General features: G+C 40.6%; 1 protein-coding gene across 2 annotated transcripts in view; it reads left to right on the top strand.

Moving 5' to 3' along the window:
• Positions 1-15,982, top strand: part of IFT140 (intraflagellar transport 140) — an 85,402-nt gene that overhangs the window by 25,657 nt on the left and 43,763 nt on the right. For both annotated transcript variants that reach the window (XM_036392729.1, XM_036392728.1), the window contains 9 exons: positions 2,028-2,231; positions 2,639-2,711; positions 3,843-3,934; positions 4,732-4,859; positions 6,358-6,475; positions 6,902-7,029; positions 11,380-11,527; positions 13,132-13,263; positions 15,500-15,696. In XM_036392729.1, coding sequence (XP_036248622.1) covers positions 2,028-2,231; positions 2,639-2,711; positions 3,843-3,934; positions 4,732-4,859; positions 6,358-6,475; positions 6,902-7,029; positions 11,380-11,527; positions 13,132-13,263; positions 15,500-15,696 — 1,220 coding nt within the window. The remainder of the gene's footprint in view (positions 1-2,027; positions 2,232-2,638; positions 2,712-3,842; positions 3,935-4,731; positions 4,860-6,357; positions 6,476-6,901; positions 7,030-11,379; positions 11,528-13,131; positions 13,264-15,499; positions 15,697-15,982) is intronic.

Genomic DNA, 15,982 nt, shown 5'->3' with positions numbered 1-15,982 from the left:
CTGTCACATTGTAGGAATGAACTGAAAATGGAGCCCCATGTGACAAGTTACAGAAGGTACCAAAGGAGAAGGTAGGTCAAGCCAGTTTGTGCAACTCAAAGGTGTCCAGTTGGCCTTGGACATTGCTGAATGAGAGAAGTAGCCAAAGAATTACTTTTATACTGACTTTTGGGGATTGACATATGCTCCAGGGGGATGAGTGGACAGATGGAAAAAGACCAACTGACAGTGTAGAGGAAAACCAGTCAGGACTTGCTGAAGAATGGCAAGACATTGCCATTTGAATGGAGAAGCCACCTGTCAAAGTGTGTCATGTGGATGCCCATGTCCCCAAATGTCAGGCTAATGAGGAGGTGGAAAATGAACAGGTGGATCAGGCTGCAAAAATTGAGGTGTCACAGATAGATTTGGACTCGCAACACAAGGGAGAGCTGTTCCTAGCTCGATGGGACCACGATGCCTCAGGCTGTCAGGGCAGAGGTGCTACCTATAAGGGGGCATGAGACTGAGAGGTGGATCTAACTGTGGACAGCATCTCCCAGGTAATCCATGGTAGTGAAATGTGCACTGCCATCAAAGAGGCCAAGCAGGTGAAGCCCCTATGGTATGGTAGGTGGTCGTCTGATATAAGTATGGGGGGGGGGCAGAACGATTACATCACACTGCCTCAAACCTGCCAGGGCAAGAGCTATATGCTCACAATGGTAGAAGCCACCACTGGATGGCTGGAAACCTACGCTATGCCTCACACTACTGCCTGGAACACCATCCTGGGCCTTGAAAAGCAGGTCCTTTGGAGCATGGTACCCCTGAGAGGATAGAGTCAGACAATGGGACTCATTTCAAGAACATTTTATTAAACACCTGGGCTAGAGAACATGGTATTTAGTGAGCATACCACATTCCTTACTATGCACCAGCTGCTGGGGAAATTGAGCAGTGCAATGGACTACTAAAAACAACATTGAAGACAACAGGAAGTAGGACCTTCAAGCAGTGGGATCTGCACTGAGCAAAGGCTACAGGGTTAGTTAACACTAATGTTCCACTAAGCAAGGTGGCCCTGCCCAATCTGAACCCCTGTGTACCGCAGATGGCGATAAGATTCTAGTGGCACATATGAGAGGTATGTTAGGAAAGACTTATTTGGATGAATTCTGCCTCAAGCAAAGACAAAGACGTTTGTCAGGTTGTCTTTGCTCAGGGACATGGTTGCACTTAGTAGGTGGTGCAGGAACATAACATATACCTCAATGGGACCTTGTTTTGGGGTGAACTGTCTGACGTTGTACCTGTATCCATATCTGCATGTATATATGTATATAATTAGGATAAAGCATGAATGTCTATAGTTAAAAAGTGTAAGTTCAATGTAACATGTTTGTATGGGAAAAAAAATTGGGGTGGATAATGTTGGGGGTTAGGTTTTCTCAAAGGAATTGCTTCCCATTTGTTGTCTTCCTGAGGCCACCGTTAACCCTGGCGAGGCTCAGGGCTCACATCGGAGCATCCCCTGGAGCCATGAGGGAGCCACTGTACACCCTCTGCCTCGCCCAATGGCGCCCCCCGCTGGTTGTGGTCATATCTGCAACCAAGGGGAAATTGCTTGACTGGTGGGAAAACTTACGATTTTTTATTTTGTTGTTTTTTGTTTGTTCTGTTTTATAGATATATATTTTCTAGTAAAGAACTGTTATTCCTTTTTCCATATTTTTTCCTGGAAGCCCTGTATTTGTGAAGTTATAATAATTTGGAGGGAGGGGGCCAGCTTTCCATTCCAGGAAGGTTCCTGCCTTCCATGGCAGACAAATGTCTTTTAAACCAGTACACTGGATAACAAGCATAATAGTTTGAATCTGTCACATTTCCCAGTCATTCCCTGTAGTTTGTATTTAGATAGTAGGACTTTGCATATGTATGAAAATATTTATTCTGTCTTTTCCCATGTTACTTCTCTTGCAACACTGCTGTGACAATTCAAGACTAGAGATGAAATTGTGTGGTTTTTCTCTTCCCATTATGTACAGTGGGGGTCCCGAAAAAACCTGCTGGCAGTGAACAACATCAGCTCTGTGGTGATCCTCAGTGAGCAGGCCATGTTGGCCCATTTTCATCAGCAGGTGGCCGTGATACAGGTGTCTCCCAACCTCTTCAATGTGACGATCTTCAGCACAGGAACCACTCACAGCCTTCGTGTTGACATGAATGCTAGTGGAGTCTTTGCTACTCAGGTTAATCGGTTTGGGTTTTTTTTTTGTTGTTGTTATTTATTTGCCTAATCAGTTGCCTAGTTAGGTTTATCAAGACCGAACTTCCTAAGTCTTTAAGAAAAGTCTTTTTTTTTTAATATTCAACGTAGTGTGTTATGAAGGTATTGTTATAACAGTAGCAATGGTGCTGCAGTGGAGCTGGTTTTTTCTAAGATAGAACAGGGACTCACAGGGAAATGCTCTAGGGTGCTCACTAGAACCCAGAGAACCTCTGGGCTGCTAAAAGCCTTCCAACCCAATGTCCAGAGGAACTAGTAACTGGTGGCTATTGTAGGGGAATTCTTGCCATGTTACTGCATGAATTCCTGCATGCTTCCAAAAGGAACTAAAAGTATATATTTATTTGGTGTTTTGTTTGTTTGTTTTAGGATGCTGTAGTATTCTGGAATGGGAAGCAAGTGGCTGTCTTTGAGTGCTCAGGAGATACCTTCAGAAGTGCAGGTAGGACTTAAAACATTGGTCAGCGTCTGAATGCTTCTTTTCTTCCAATGTTATACGTTCATTCATGGTAGCTGATGCACTGTAAGCATAGAATCAAAGAACGGTTTGGGTTGGAAGGGACTTTAAAGCACATCTTGTTCCAACCCCCCTGTCATGGGCCGGGACACCTTCTTCTAGACTGGAAAAACCCTCAGGGCTAGAGAAAGCTTTTATATGATGTAGTTAAATTACATTATAGAGGGCCTTGCACAAAACACCATGTGAGGCTAGAACTACTTCTTTTTATATTTTTTAAGTACACCATTGATTTGATCAAGAAGACCAATTTTTTCCTGCTTTTGTAGCTGTCGCTCCTGTTGCTTTTACAGATAAGACATGGCAATGACTATTGAACGCTTTTCCACTTTGCTTGAGAGAAAGTGTAATCAAAGGGTCTGGGAAAGGGGCTTTTTGTCCCAGCTCTCAAGAGAAGTTATCCTGTAAATTGCTCTGTACAGTGCCAAGTAGAGTAAATTATGTTTTTAAATTATTAATTCTCCCCTAAATATTTCTGCCTCGAGAAATAAGTGGTGTAGAATTCCATCAATTCCATCCTAAATCTTGGGATTTGTCTTTTAAGAATCATTAAGTGTTTTCTGCTTGTCTATATTTACTGATATATTTTATAACTTTTCCATGCTGAATCATTGCTTTATTACCACCAAGGTCCTAACAGTCTACACCACTTCTGAAGTTATTGCAGAGCCACTGTTCTGACAGAGATTCTGTTGTCCCCCTTCAATAGCAGTTCACTGAAGGGAAAAGTGAATTCTCTTACCAGAACCTCATACTGCACTTTTTTTTTTCTTTCTTTCCCTCCCTGTATCAACTCTCTTTGCCCTTCCTTTCTCACTTGTTTCCATGGACAGAGTGTACCAACACCTGTTTATAATGGGAATCCCAGCTTTAAAATGTAGTGGCAGTATGGAAGAAGGCTAAAACACCAAGAAGCTGGGATTGAATAGTGACTGACAGATTGAAAAAGAGATTTGGTGCAAGATAGTGGAAATTGTGTGCTATAAGTTACTTTTTTTTTTTTATTTTTTACAGAATGTATTTATTGTAATGATGGCTTTGTTGTGATTGTTCCAGGCTCTTTCCTTTGTGACTCTCCAGTTCTGTCTGTTCATGGAGAAAATCTGTACACAGTGGAGCCGTATCGGATCCAGGTCCGCACCTGGCAGGTAAGGACTGAGAAAACCATGAAGGGATAAAAAGACCTTGTTGTTTTCAAAGATTGGTGTTAGAGCTTAGAAGTAATGTGCATGATCTTCCTAAATCTATTAACTCTTCCTTGTCATAATGCAATACTCAAAATATATTTTGAGTATTTCAGCAGAAAGGTCTTTGACATTTTGTGTTCTTTAAAAAGTCTGCCACTCTGAACACTACTGCAGTGTAACTAATAAGTATTTATAGACTTTAAGACAATCTAAATTGCATGCAGGTTGAGATACATATACTACTTTCAGGAAGATGATCATACTGAATATTCTTACAAGATAATGAAAAATATCACTTGCACATTTTGTGTGAACCTTTGCAGCCTCTGCTAGTCTATGAGAACCAAAAAGAGCAATCTAATTATCAGAGTTCTGTGATGCATAATTTTATTTAGGAAGCAAATATTATATTTTAGAATGGGTGTGATTCATCACATAAATATAATGTATTTGTTTTTACAGCTATATATTTAAGGACCTTCAGGGACTTGATATTTCTGTATGTCTTTCACTTGGTAAAGGTTGTGTTACTAAAGAGGAAATTATTGCAGAAGGATGCCTTTAAATTTACACTGTTTTGAGGTTATGTACATACCTGAAACCCAGATTGAATTTGTGTGTGTATGTTTCTCGTATTTGCTTGGAGTGATTCATCTAACAGAGAAGTTCAGCAATTTGTGACTCAACTTGGTGACAAAATAAGTCCCTTCTAGTGAGGCTGTGGCCACACAAACCTGGTGTTACACATTTCTTCCCAGGGCACAGTTAAACAGCTGCTCGTGTTCTCTGAAGCAGAGGGGAATCCATGCCTCCTGGATGTCTGTGGGAATTTCCTGGCTGTGGGAACTGATCTGGCTCACTTGAAAATCTTTGATCTCTCACGCAGGTATTAATGAGGCTTTAAAAATAATCAGTTTATAGTTAAGTGTGTATTTTGTGGGGAATCTTCAGCTGTTTTTGATTTGATGAAAAGCAACAGTGCCTTTGAATCTTGAGACAATACATGCAGCTATGTGAACTGATGGCATATTTCCAAAGCAAGGGAGAAACCATGGAATTATTAGGCAAGTCATGGATTGATGAGGATGATGATTATTATTTTAAAAAGAGGATACCATGAGGGATATTTGAGTGCATTTTAAAGTGTGTGGAGAATTTATGGATGATCAAGCTAAGGATGTCCCATTTCTTTTAGTATCTTGAACAAGACTTGAATCTCAAAAGAGCTGAAATAAAGCCAGGTCTTGTATTTCTTCATAAATCAGGAAACTTGTTGCAATGAATCTATGGAGAAAGTGAACCTAGAACTGTGGAGACTTTGTTCTTTCTCCTGTTTAGGTTAAGGAGTTTACCTGACTTTGTTCAAAGGTTGCTGTACTCTCATACTGATGAGCGTGAAAAAGATACTGACATGACGTTCATTTTGAAAATGTAGCTGCTGATGACAAACAGAATTTTGAAAAGCTTAAAAACCTGAAGAGTGAAACAGATTCTGTTCTTCTTTGCATGCTGTCACCAGAGGAATGCTAAAATCTAGTTAGTTGCCATCTGGAAACTACTTGGGTTGAGATCACACACATTCCCCCTGGGACAGTTTGAAGGTTATTAGATTCGAGCAGGTTGTAACTAGCATAAATATGTTTGATAGTGAGAAAAAATAGATTTACTCATGTATGCTATGATAAATTTTTGCATTTGGTACTGAAAATACCCTTTCTCAAATTATGACACTTTAATTTCAGGGGACTGTAATTGGCTGAGAACAAATGTTATTTTTATAGAATCAAACATGTTTTTTTCACGAGATTGTATTATAGCTCTAAATTGCTGTCACTTCAAATTACTGTCACTTTTTGCTGCATTCTTTCGTTTCATGAGATTTGTCCTCTTTGTTGCTGACTGATTTCTGGGTTTGTATCTATAACAGCAATAAAATCCTTTTGAGATAATAAAATATATAAATGTGCCCTGCTAATCACATTTCTTTAGTTCTGCTGCTCTGTGTGCTTCCCGTACACAGAACTTATATGTGAATGGACTCTATTCCAAATTCATGGTACTGTTCAGCTTATTTCTGTAGGAAAAGTAGGCCTCTGAATTGAGAATTATGTTCAGATGTTCTTGCTGTATAGCCATGTTTTGGGAATCCTGTAGAAACACTGACATTTATTCTTGCTGATTCATTGAGGAAAGAGTGTCTGTTAACTTAGTCCTGAAAGAAAAGCAGTGGCAGCAATCCTCTGGAGAGGAAGTGGGACACAAATGGGGCAGTTGTGTCATATAGTCAAAATATGCCTTTGAAATATGCTTAAAAGTCTTACCCATAATTTGCTAAATTGCCAGTTGCTTGCCACCATATAATTGAAGTTTATTCCTTCCCACAGAGAGGCAAAAGTGCACTGCAACAGCAAGAGTTTATCCAAGCTGCTTCCTGGCCATGGAGACATTTTGTCTGTGAAGTGCAATGCTAATGGCAGCAAAGTCAGCATCCTTGTCAGCAGGGTGAGGCACAGCTCTTCACTCACTGTCTGGGACTTTTCTATTGGTTCATAGGCTGGTGTGGGTCAAGATTACTGAGGACGCAAGAATCACTTCTCAGAAATAAACCTACCTGGTCCAGGCAGTGTATTGAGTCATATAATGAAGTGTCGTGTCCCAGCATTATTTAAGGTCTCTTAAGGCTTTGTTCTGTGTTGGAATTCAGAAAAGGAATATTTTAGTTACAAAAGCTGCTTTGTAGCATTTCAAAGAAATCTAAGGCTCGCTTGTTGGAATAGAAAACCAGAAATTTTCTGATATTTCTTAGTAAGAATGACCTCATGTGATTACTAAGAAAGAAAGCTGAGGGCATGAAGCATATGGGATAAACTTACCTAATTCTTCTTTTTGACTGCATGCTCCAGCACCCTTTGTTTTCCTTTCTTGTAGGTGGATGGGAACATTGATTCCAAGATCTGTTTCTATGATGTTGAAATGGACCAAGTTACGCTCTTTGATTTCAAGGCTGAACAGGGAGATGGTAGAGAGAACCTTTCTGCTGGACAAAGCATTGGCAAGTAAGGAGCTTTTGCTTCAAGAAGCATTAATGGTGGATTTAAGACGGAAATCTGCCCTGTGGAGACAAGCACATCCTGATTCTGACATTCCTCCATCTTGGGAAGGAGTTTGTATGAATTTAATTCTTTATTTCTAAAAAACGAATTAACACTGAATTGTATGTCCATCAAGCTGCATCCCTATCTATTCCAATAATCCGAGCTAGGGAGTGTTGTGGTTTGACGTTGGCCAAACGCTAGGCGCCCGCAAGAGTTATTCGCTTACCCTTGTCTTTAAAGTTGGGCAGAGAGGAGGGAAGGAAAAAAAAAGGAATTAACAGAGGGTTCATGAGTTGAGATAAGGACTGGGAGAAAAACACTCTAAGGGCAAGATGGGTTTAAATTTAAAGGTATAAAGTATATTTATTATTAACAGAGTCAGAGGAGGATCATGAGAAGTTAAATAAGCCCTTAAAACAGCTCTTTTCCTGCTAGCCCTTCCCTCCTTCCCATCCTGCAGGGAGATAGGACATGGGAGTTTTGGTCAGTTTGTCACTCAAGATCTTCTTCTGTTCACTCGGGGAGAGGAGTCTTTCCTCTGCTATGCCATGGGGTCCCTCCCACAGGCAAACAGTCTTCCCAAAACTGTTGTGACATGGCTCACTCGTCCATGGGGTGCAGTCCTTGAAGGATAGGCTGCTCTAGTTTGGAAGCAAGGGCTCTCTCTCTCTCTCTCGCTCTCTCTCTCTCTCTCTCCAGGTCTTCTACTAGACCACAGCTTTCTCTAGCATCCACCTGCTCCAGCAGGAGCACTTTTCTTATGGGCTGTGAGTGGATTTCTGCGTCCCCCGTGGACTTCATGCATTACCAGGTGACAGTTTGTTTCAGCATGGTCCTCACCATGGCTTGCAGAGGAATCTGAGCACTGATGCTTGGAGCACCTCCTCCCTCTCTTTTTCCACTGACCTTGGTGTCACCATCTTGTTCTCCCTCACGTGTCTTCACTTCCTCCTCTTCTTTGACTTGAAAAAAACTGCTGCTTGTAGTTACCATTGTCAACAAGTTCCACTAATTCAAAGATTCTTGCAGGATCCTGCAATGCTGAGAAGTTGATCCTGTCTAGGTTGCGTGTCAGGGAATTGCTCACCATGCTTTCACTGCCAGCCGGGCAGGCCTGCCACCCTTGCAGGGGCAGTGGTGGCTGCCATGGTGCTGGTGCTATTGAACACCTCTCTTCATGTAGGGCACTGGGAGGGGGAAGCTGCCCCTGCCTTTCTGCCTGTGGTGCGGCTGGCCGGGGTGGCCAGGCAGGCAAGGCTTGCCTTGGGCTGTGCCAGCATGGTGGCGACCCTGGCACCTCCCCACTCCAGGGGGAAATCTGCATGTTCTCTGTTCTGATTCTATTCTTAAACATGTTATCACAGAGGCATTACCAACCTCTCTAATTGGGCCAGCAGCATGTCCATCTTCAGAGCCATCAGAGATTGGCTCTGTCAGATATGGTGGAAGCTTCTAGCAGCTTCTCACAGAAGCTACCCCTGAGGTGCATGCCCTCCCTTGCAGCCAATCACCAAGCTATGCCAAATCAGCACACCCTGAAAGCAAGCTCAAAATAAACAGTAGGTAGTTCTTCAGCCAACATGCAGCTGAACCAAGGAATTCCTTGCAAAGTCAGTAAAGAAGATGAAGGAAGTGCTTATGGAGATACTGGACAAATTCATAGAAGAGAAATTCAGGGAGAGCTGCTAGCACTTTGGAAGCTATATCAAGCTAGAGATCTCTGAGGAGAGGATGATTTGGTGTTGGGAGTTTTATACAGAGGTATTACATGATTAGAATCAGGATCCAGATCTTTAAATTTAAAAAAAAATCTTGGAAAGCTACCCTTCCTTGAAGACTTTACATAATAGGGAACTGAGAAGAGGACATTTTGAAGGTCCTTTTAGGAATAAAGGTATTTTTAAAATATAATAAAAATTGAGTTTGTGTGGGTAAACACTCTTGACTTCTCTATTTAAAGCTGATGCCTTTCTGTCCATGCAAACTGTGCTGTAGGAAGTGCATTAGAAATCCTAGCAGCACAATGCAGTGAAGTGGGAATGCTTGTGAAAGTATGGTGTAATATTAGAGTAAAAATTCCCATTTGATTTTACAATAATTTTTCTGACTGTATTTTTCTTGAGAAAAACCAGCATTGGAACAGGTGGATTGCTTTTTTAGCTACTATCTGCTATGGGTATTACAAGCAAAGAAAAGGAATTACCCTCCTTACCACTGAAAGTCAGAAGAAACTACCCAGCTCATCAAAAACTAAGGCCAATGCAAATCTGGGGCCTTATGTCCTGGTTAGTTATGGAGTAGTGTTGTCAAGAGTTAAGTGAGGAAGTTGTTTCCACGTGCAGTATCTTGTGTAGCCCAACAGAAGCCAACCCAAGCCAGGAATGCTGTTGTACTGTTTGAGTGTTAAATACTGTCTGTATGAATAATCCATTTATCTGTGCATCCTTTTGAAGCATCTTCAAATTAGAGTGAGTCAACTCAGCAGAAAGTGATAATAATCTACACCTCTTCTGCTTCTCTTCCTGCCTCCTGAGGCAAAATCTAAACACTCCCAGGTTTTTTTACACAAATTCTTTTTTTGATTTGCAATTTACTGATTTTGAATTCCATGGCAGGGAGAGGACTTAGGCCATTTCTGCACCTCTTTGAATGTCTCTTTCAATTTGCCCTCTAGCCCTACTCCAGTCCTCCCCACAACTTCCACCTTTCAGTGGTGACAGCAAGTGAGGAAATACTTAAATGGCGTCTTTGGTTTTTCTTTTAAATAATTTGACATTTTTTCAGAAGAATGAATACTAAGCCATTGCTAAAATAGTGTGATTCTGTATGTCTGGAGTCTTGACACACTGAAGTAGTATTGAAATGCCCAAAGGAGGCAGTAAGATGCTATTATTTTAACTACTGACAGAGACTGGCTTTCCCAAGTGTTCTGGTTCAGGGCAAATTTGGCAAATTTGGGAGCAGAGGGGTTCCTCTAGAAAAGCAGATTCAATTGGCCCTTCTTCCCCACTGTTTTGGGAGAAAATACCTCCTTGGAGAAAAGTGGAAAAAACTGTTTATTGAACAATAAAACCTAAACAATATTGAACAATAAAACCCCTTGTTGCTCCAAAAGAGATGACAAACTGAGAAAGTCCCCTCCCTGGGTTGCAGTTCAGCTCACACAGGCTCTTATCAGTCCCTCTGGTGCTGGAAATGTCGCGGGCCAGGCCCGGCCTGGTGGGCCACAGGTGCAGCTGCCGGTGCTCTTCTGGGTGTTCAGTCCAGAGCAGGTTTAAACAAGGCCAAAGAAAAGGGAAAAAAGAAAAAAAAACCACGGTCCAGGGAACTTCTTTGCCTCAGCTAGCTAAACTAACTAAAAGCAAAGGAGAGCTCTGTCCCACTGTCTGTTCATCCACAGACAACACAGTCCAGGAGCAGGAATGTGGAGGAGTGAGTGCAGTGTCTGAAAACAAACTGCTGCTTCTTCTCTCCCCCCTTCACTCTCTGCAACAAGTCTTAAAGGTGCAAAACTTATTATGCAGCATAAACAGAACAAGACTATTGGGGATAAAAGCATCATATATCAACCCAGGACACCAAGGCTGCAGGGGAAGTCCTTGTGCTGTTCCACAGTGCCTTAGAATTCTTGACATGCAGTAGTCAGGTGGTGGTTGATCTCTTCTCCCAGGTAACATTCAATAGGATGAGAGGAAATGGCCTCAAGTCGTGCCAGTAAAGATTTAGATTGGGTATTAGGAAAAATTTCTTCAGGTGGAATTGTCAGGCATTGGAACACGGTGGCCATGGCAATGGTGGGAACACTTCCTTCCTGGGAAGTGTTCAAAAAATGTACGAATGTGGCACTCTGGGACATGGTTTAGTGGTGAATGTGGTGATGGTGCTGGGTGCATGGTTGGACTTGGTGATTTTAGAGGACTCTTCCAATCTTAATGAGTCCATGGTTTGAAGACAGAGCTGAGGTAACCCCTGTGTTACAGCAGCAGGCACTGAGGTAGATGCTCAAGGGTTTCTGTAGGACCTGCAATCGCAGGGCAGGCAGATTTTGAGTACCTATTTTTATAGGTGGTACCAACTTGTTTTTCTACAGAAATGCTTTATGTCCTGTCACCACTCTCAGTGTAACAGACCAAACTAGAAGTGTCGTTGCCATGTGTAAAATGTTAGGAGTCAGGAAAATGTATCTGGTTAATGTTCTAATACAGAGTGTAAATAACTGAGAATGATCCCTTGGCTTTATTTACACTCATGCAATGAATGGGCTGGAATTACTTTGTCTCCCTTTCTACATTTTTTCTTCTCTCTTGGTAGGTTTGTAGTGGAGTATCCAGAGTTGCACAGTCACATCCCTGCTTGCCATTTCTGGGACCAGAGTGAACCAAGACTTTTTGTATGTGAAGCAATTCCTGAAAAAGGCCTCCAATCTCCAGACCAAAAGAAAATCCAGGCTGAGGGCACAGTATGGTCTTTTTTATTTGTTTTATCTTTTTTTACATGGAGTTCTCCCTGTCCAAGTAGTAAATCCTTTGTGCTTCATTAAAGATGTAGGAATGGGTAGTACATATTACTACATGCAAAAATGAGCAGTGACCCCTGTGTTTGCTGTCTGTGCTTGGGGCAGTCCCTCTATGGCAGCTCTCTGGCTTGGGCCAAGCTTGCATACAGTGAAGAAGAAAAAAGGGGATTTCTTTAGCTGTGATAGAATTTTGGGAATGACCATAATGCAAGCTTCTATCTGGACTGCAGTTTTTCAGGTGACATTATTGGGTGGATGGATAATCTAGAAGTTTGTAATTTAAAAAATTGCTGATTTTTTTATCTTGAGTACACTTTTAGCAGCAAGAATTAACTTGATAGATTAACAGGGACACTACTGTTGAGGTGAACAGAGAAATACGCTCTTCTACCCAGTCCCTCCCATCTTCTGCTTTTCTGGAGAGATATTGTGAATTTTTATGGACTTCCCAAATTATCTGTTATGTTCTTTTTTACATTAGAAAAAAATTTCATTTTTATTCATCAACAATTATCTAATCAAAGATTTCTTTCATCATACAAACAATTCTTCCTTTCTTCCCCTGCTATTCTACTTGTAGTGCTCCTTACCACTTTGTACAGAACTGCCTGTCCTGCATAAACATTGCATTGGTTTGACACATCCATTTTAATCTCAAGTTTTTTAATTGTGCCTTATTTTAACTAATCTTATAAAATTAGGTATAGAAAGCTCTTTTTGTCTTTTGTTGGTTAAAATGACCCTAGAAGAATCATGAAAAGATCAAAGTAAAAAGGAGAAATGGGATAGGGATAGGGATGTCTCAAAAGGCCTGGCTAGGGTCTTCTAGCAAAGAGAAGAACAATTGAACCTAATATTACTCAAGTAAAAAACTTAAAAATGCTTGGCTTCTAAGTAAAGTTGAAAAAAAGATATAAAAGGAATGCAACTTCTTGCCCCTTATTCAACAAAACATTTTACTGTCTGCTTATGCCTTAGTAAATGACAAGTCTGATTAACTTCTGCTGGAAATAAATGTTATTTTAACTTGACTCAGGTCAATACTTAAACTGTTAGAGGAACTATTTTTGCATGGATGATATATTTCCTGGGAACTCAAAGCAGTCAGTGAGCTGATAAACTTACAATGGGAATAATATAATGTTTAAAAAAAAAAAAAAAGTTTTTAAGGCCCCTTCCAACCCCAACCATTCTGTGATTCTCTTATTCTGTGATTCTGTTTCTTTGCCCTGAGCCAGATCTCTAAGAGAGATGCCTGAAGCAGCCATCTGTGCCAGGGGCATTTCTCTTTCTGGTGGGTGAAGCTGGTTGCAGAGGCAGAGGTGGAGGTCCCTGTGCAGGAGGAGCAGTCTGGAATGCAGAGCGAGGTGCTGGCTGCTTGCTGCAGGGAGGAAGAGTGTGGATCTGCCCTACCAGCAGCTGTGTGTCTGAATGTAGAGGTCATACTATTCTCAAGAGAAGCTTCTGCCAAGTGAATATGGAAAATAAAAACAAAAAGAAGGATATTGCAGCATAAAAATAAAATAGTGCTTCACTTCCCTTTCCAGATGGATGTTTGGATTATATCATTCTTCAGCACTGAAGAGCATGGCCTTTTGCTGCAGGACAGCTTTCCATTGCCTTCATCCTACCAGCTTCTTCTCGGCATAGAGGTGCCACATTATTACTTTGCAAAAAAGGTGAGGTAATCTCTAAGAATTCTTTCCCTTCCCAAAAATTCAGACTTTCCACTGTATCAAACTTAACCAAATTGAGTCTGGGGTAGGTAGAGCTATTCCAATGGCAGGGGATGCATCGCATGTAGAAATGGCATAAAGATAATTCTGATGCAGATGAACTTAACAGAATTGTGGAATTTGTAGTGAGATGGTTTTTTATGGGTATTGTAAACTGAATGTGATGTACAAGTGTACAAGAAACAGGAATTACCAGGTAATGCAATTGAAAAAGGGATGTGGAAAAAACTCTGCTTTATCTAGTCACTGTTTTTATTGCAAGTACAAGAGGGGTGTGTGTGTGAGATTTATTTAGGCCATATGACAGGACATATCATACTGGCTTTGGCAGAAGCATCCTACTTCCTTGCAGGAATACCTAAGAGAGTAAGAATAGTCATCTTGCACCATCAACAAGTGCCTGTGTGCTGCAAATGCCAAGAATGCAGGCTCAATTCTAAAACTTGATTTCAATCCAAAATTGTTTGCATCTCAGGTAAATAATACCCTACATAATTCCATGCATACTAGGCGAGCTGCAGCCTTTCACCTACAAATTGGTTTCTGGTGAAGTTCTGACCTGAGTTTCCTGGTGCTTCTTAGGATGAGGATTTGCTCTGTTCCTGTCTTGTAGGGGGAGTCCAACAGAGCCCATTTACTATACTAATGTATTTAGTTTTGTAAAATCTATGGGAAATTAATATTAAGGAGATTTTCTAATCTCTACTTGTGTAGTTTGGGAGCACTGTTAGACAGGGAGAATGTATCTACTTACAATGTTCAGATTCAGAACAGCACTTTGCAATTGATTTTCTTCAAAGCACTGTCTGTTGTCAATCTTCCTGTGCAGACTGAGCTTTTAGTGTTATACTGTGTTTTACTTTCCTTTTTCCTTTAAATTGAAGGATCAAATGTGGTATGCTGCATTTTCCAATCTTTCTTTTTAACATTTCTCCATCATGTCTCATGCTATTTTACTTTGATATTGTTTCTTTTTTTTTTGACTTTGTATGGATTGTTGCTGCCATTAGTTGTGTTTTCGAAGGGGATGTATCTATAAACCTGTAAGTATCTGCATTGCTTTGGTGCTCTTCCTTCATCCTCTGCTCCTCTCTTGCTTCCATTTTCTTGGTAGGTGGTTGTCTCTTTCTGATGATGTCACTTTTTACATCACTTGTATTCATTTGGGAAACCTAATTTAGTAAAAGAGCAGAGTCTGCTGTAAATACAGTAAATCAAGTTGATACAACAAGCCTTGTTGACCAGGTTTCATTCCAGGGTTTCTCCTTGTTCACCATAATGTCTTTACTGTCCTGGTTCCAGAAATTCCTCAAGTTCTAGTCAAACAGATTTGTGCTTTTGATTTCTGTCTTTTACTTTACCCAGCACTTCCATTGTATTATAATATGATACAACTTTTATTAGCTTCTGTATACCTTAAAATTTTGTTATCTTATGTAACTATCCGATTAGGGTAGAGTGTACATGGACTTTGGCGTCCTTCATGACTCAGATGATCTTCCTCTGTGCCTGGCTTGGGAAAGTTTCCTTGTTACACTCTAGACAGATCATTTGACATTGAGGATTGAGACTTTATTGGTTTTCTGCATAATGATTGAATTGCTTTGAGTTGCCTTTCAGTGGGTGGGGAAAGTACCCCTGAAGCTTTAGAACTGCCAATTGTAAGGGGAAGGGTTTGAACCTAAAGTTCAGTATTCATAAGATTTACATGAGGGCAAGGATAAAAGAATTTGGTCTGTATAGTTAACTTTCAGAACAGCAGACTAATATTTGAGAAGAGACTAAACTTGGAGAGAGATGCTTATCTGAAATCTTCAGAAATTTGGGAACTTAACAGTAGCTATTATAATAGTAGTAATATTAATATACATGTTTCTATATATAAAAATAATAATGAATGTAATGAAAGGAGGTTACCTTTCTGTGGTATTTTACCAGTCTCCAGTGATCACTAACATGCTGTGATTGTTCCCTGCAATATGCTAATCTCTTCTATGATATTCCATATTTTGTGGCATTTTCTAGAAAGCTCTGAAACTTCCCAACTATTGATGCTATTGATTATGGTCCTGCAGATATAAAAAACTTAGACTGCAGTGGGAATAATGCAATTAATTCCATGTACAAAGGAGTAAGTTTCAACGTGCTTGATACGTATGTGACAACCTTCTCCTTTTAGATGGGAGAAGCTGAGAAGGGAGCATCAGAGTCTGGCTCAGGAACAGTCTCTCAGATGGCTGCAAGAAGACCCATGAGAGATTTCACTGGATTGGGAGACTGTGATAAGACCACCCAGGATGCCATGCTGAACTTCAGCTACTATCTCACTGCTGGAGACATGGATGAGGCCTTCAAATCCATCAAGCTGATAAAAAGGTATCAGAACTATTTGCATCTATTTCTTCATGGGTGCAGTTTATTTTTGTTAAAAGTTTGTATGAAGTGTAAATCCTCCTAGATTCTCCTTACCTTTTCCCTCTCTGATTTCATTCTCCCTTTCATTTTTAACCAGATGAAACATCTTTATCTCACAGACATTCTAAGCATTCTCTGCTCATTCTTTGTCTATAATACATTGTGGGTTATTTTTTGCTAAAAAAGAAAGAATTACTGATAACCTGCAACCTTATGCTGTGTCTGAATAGCAAAAATGTCATCACTA

Source organism: Molothrus ater, chromosome 16 (genome assembly GCF_012460135.2).
Source record: "Molothrus ater isolate BHLD 08-10-18 breed brown headed cowbird chromosome 16, BPBGC_Mater_1.1, whole genome shotgun sequence".
NCBI classification, from domain to species: domain Eukaryota; kingdom Metazoa; phylum Chordata; class Aves; order Passeriformes; family Icteridae; genus Molothrus; species Molothrus ater.
This window is presented reverse-complemented; position numbering and strand designations above follow the sequence as displayed.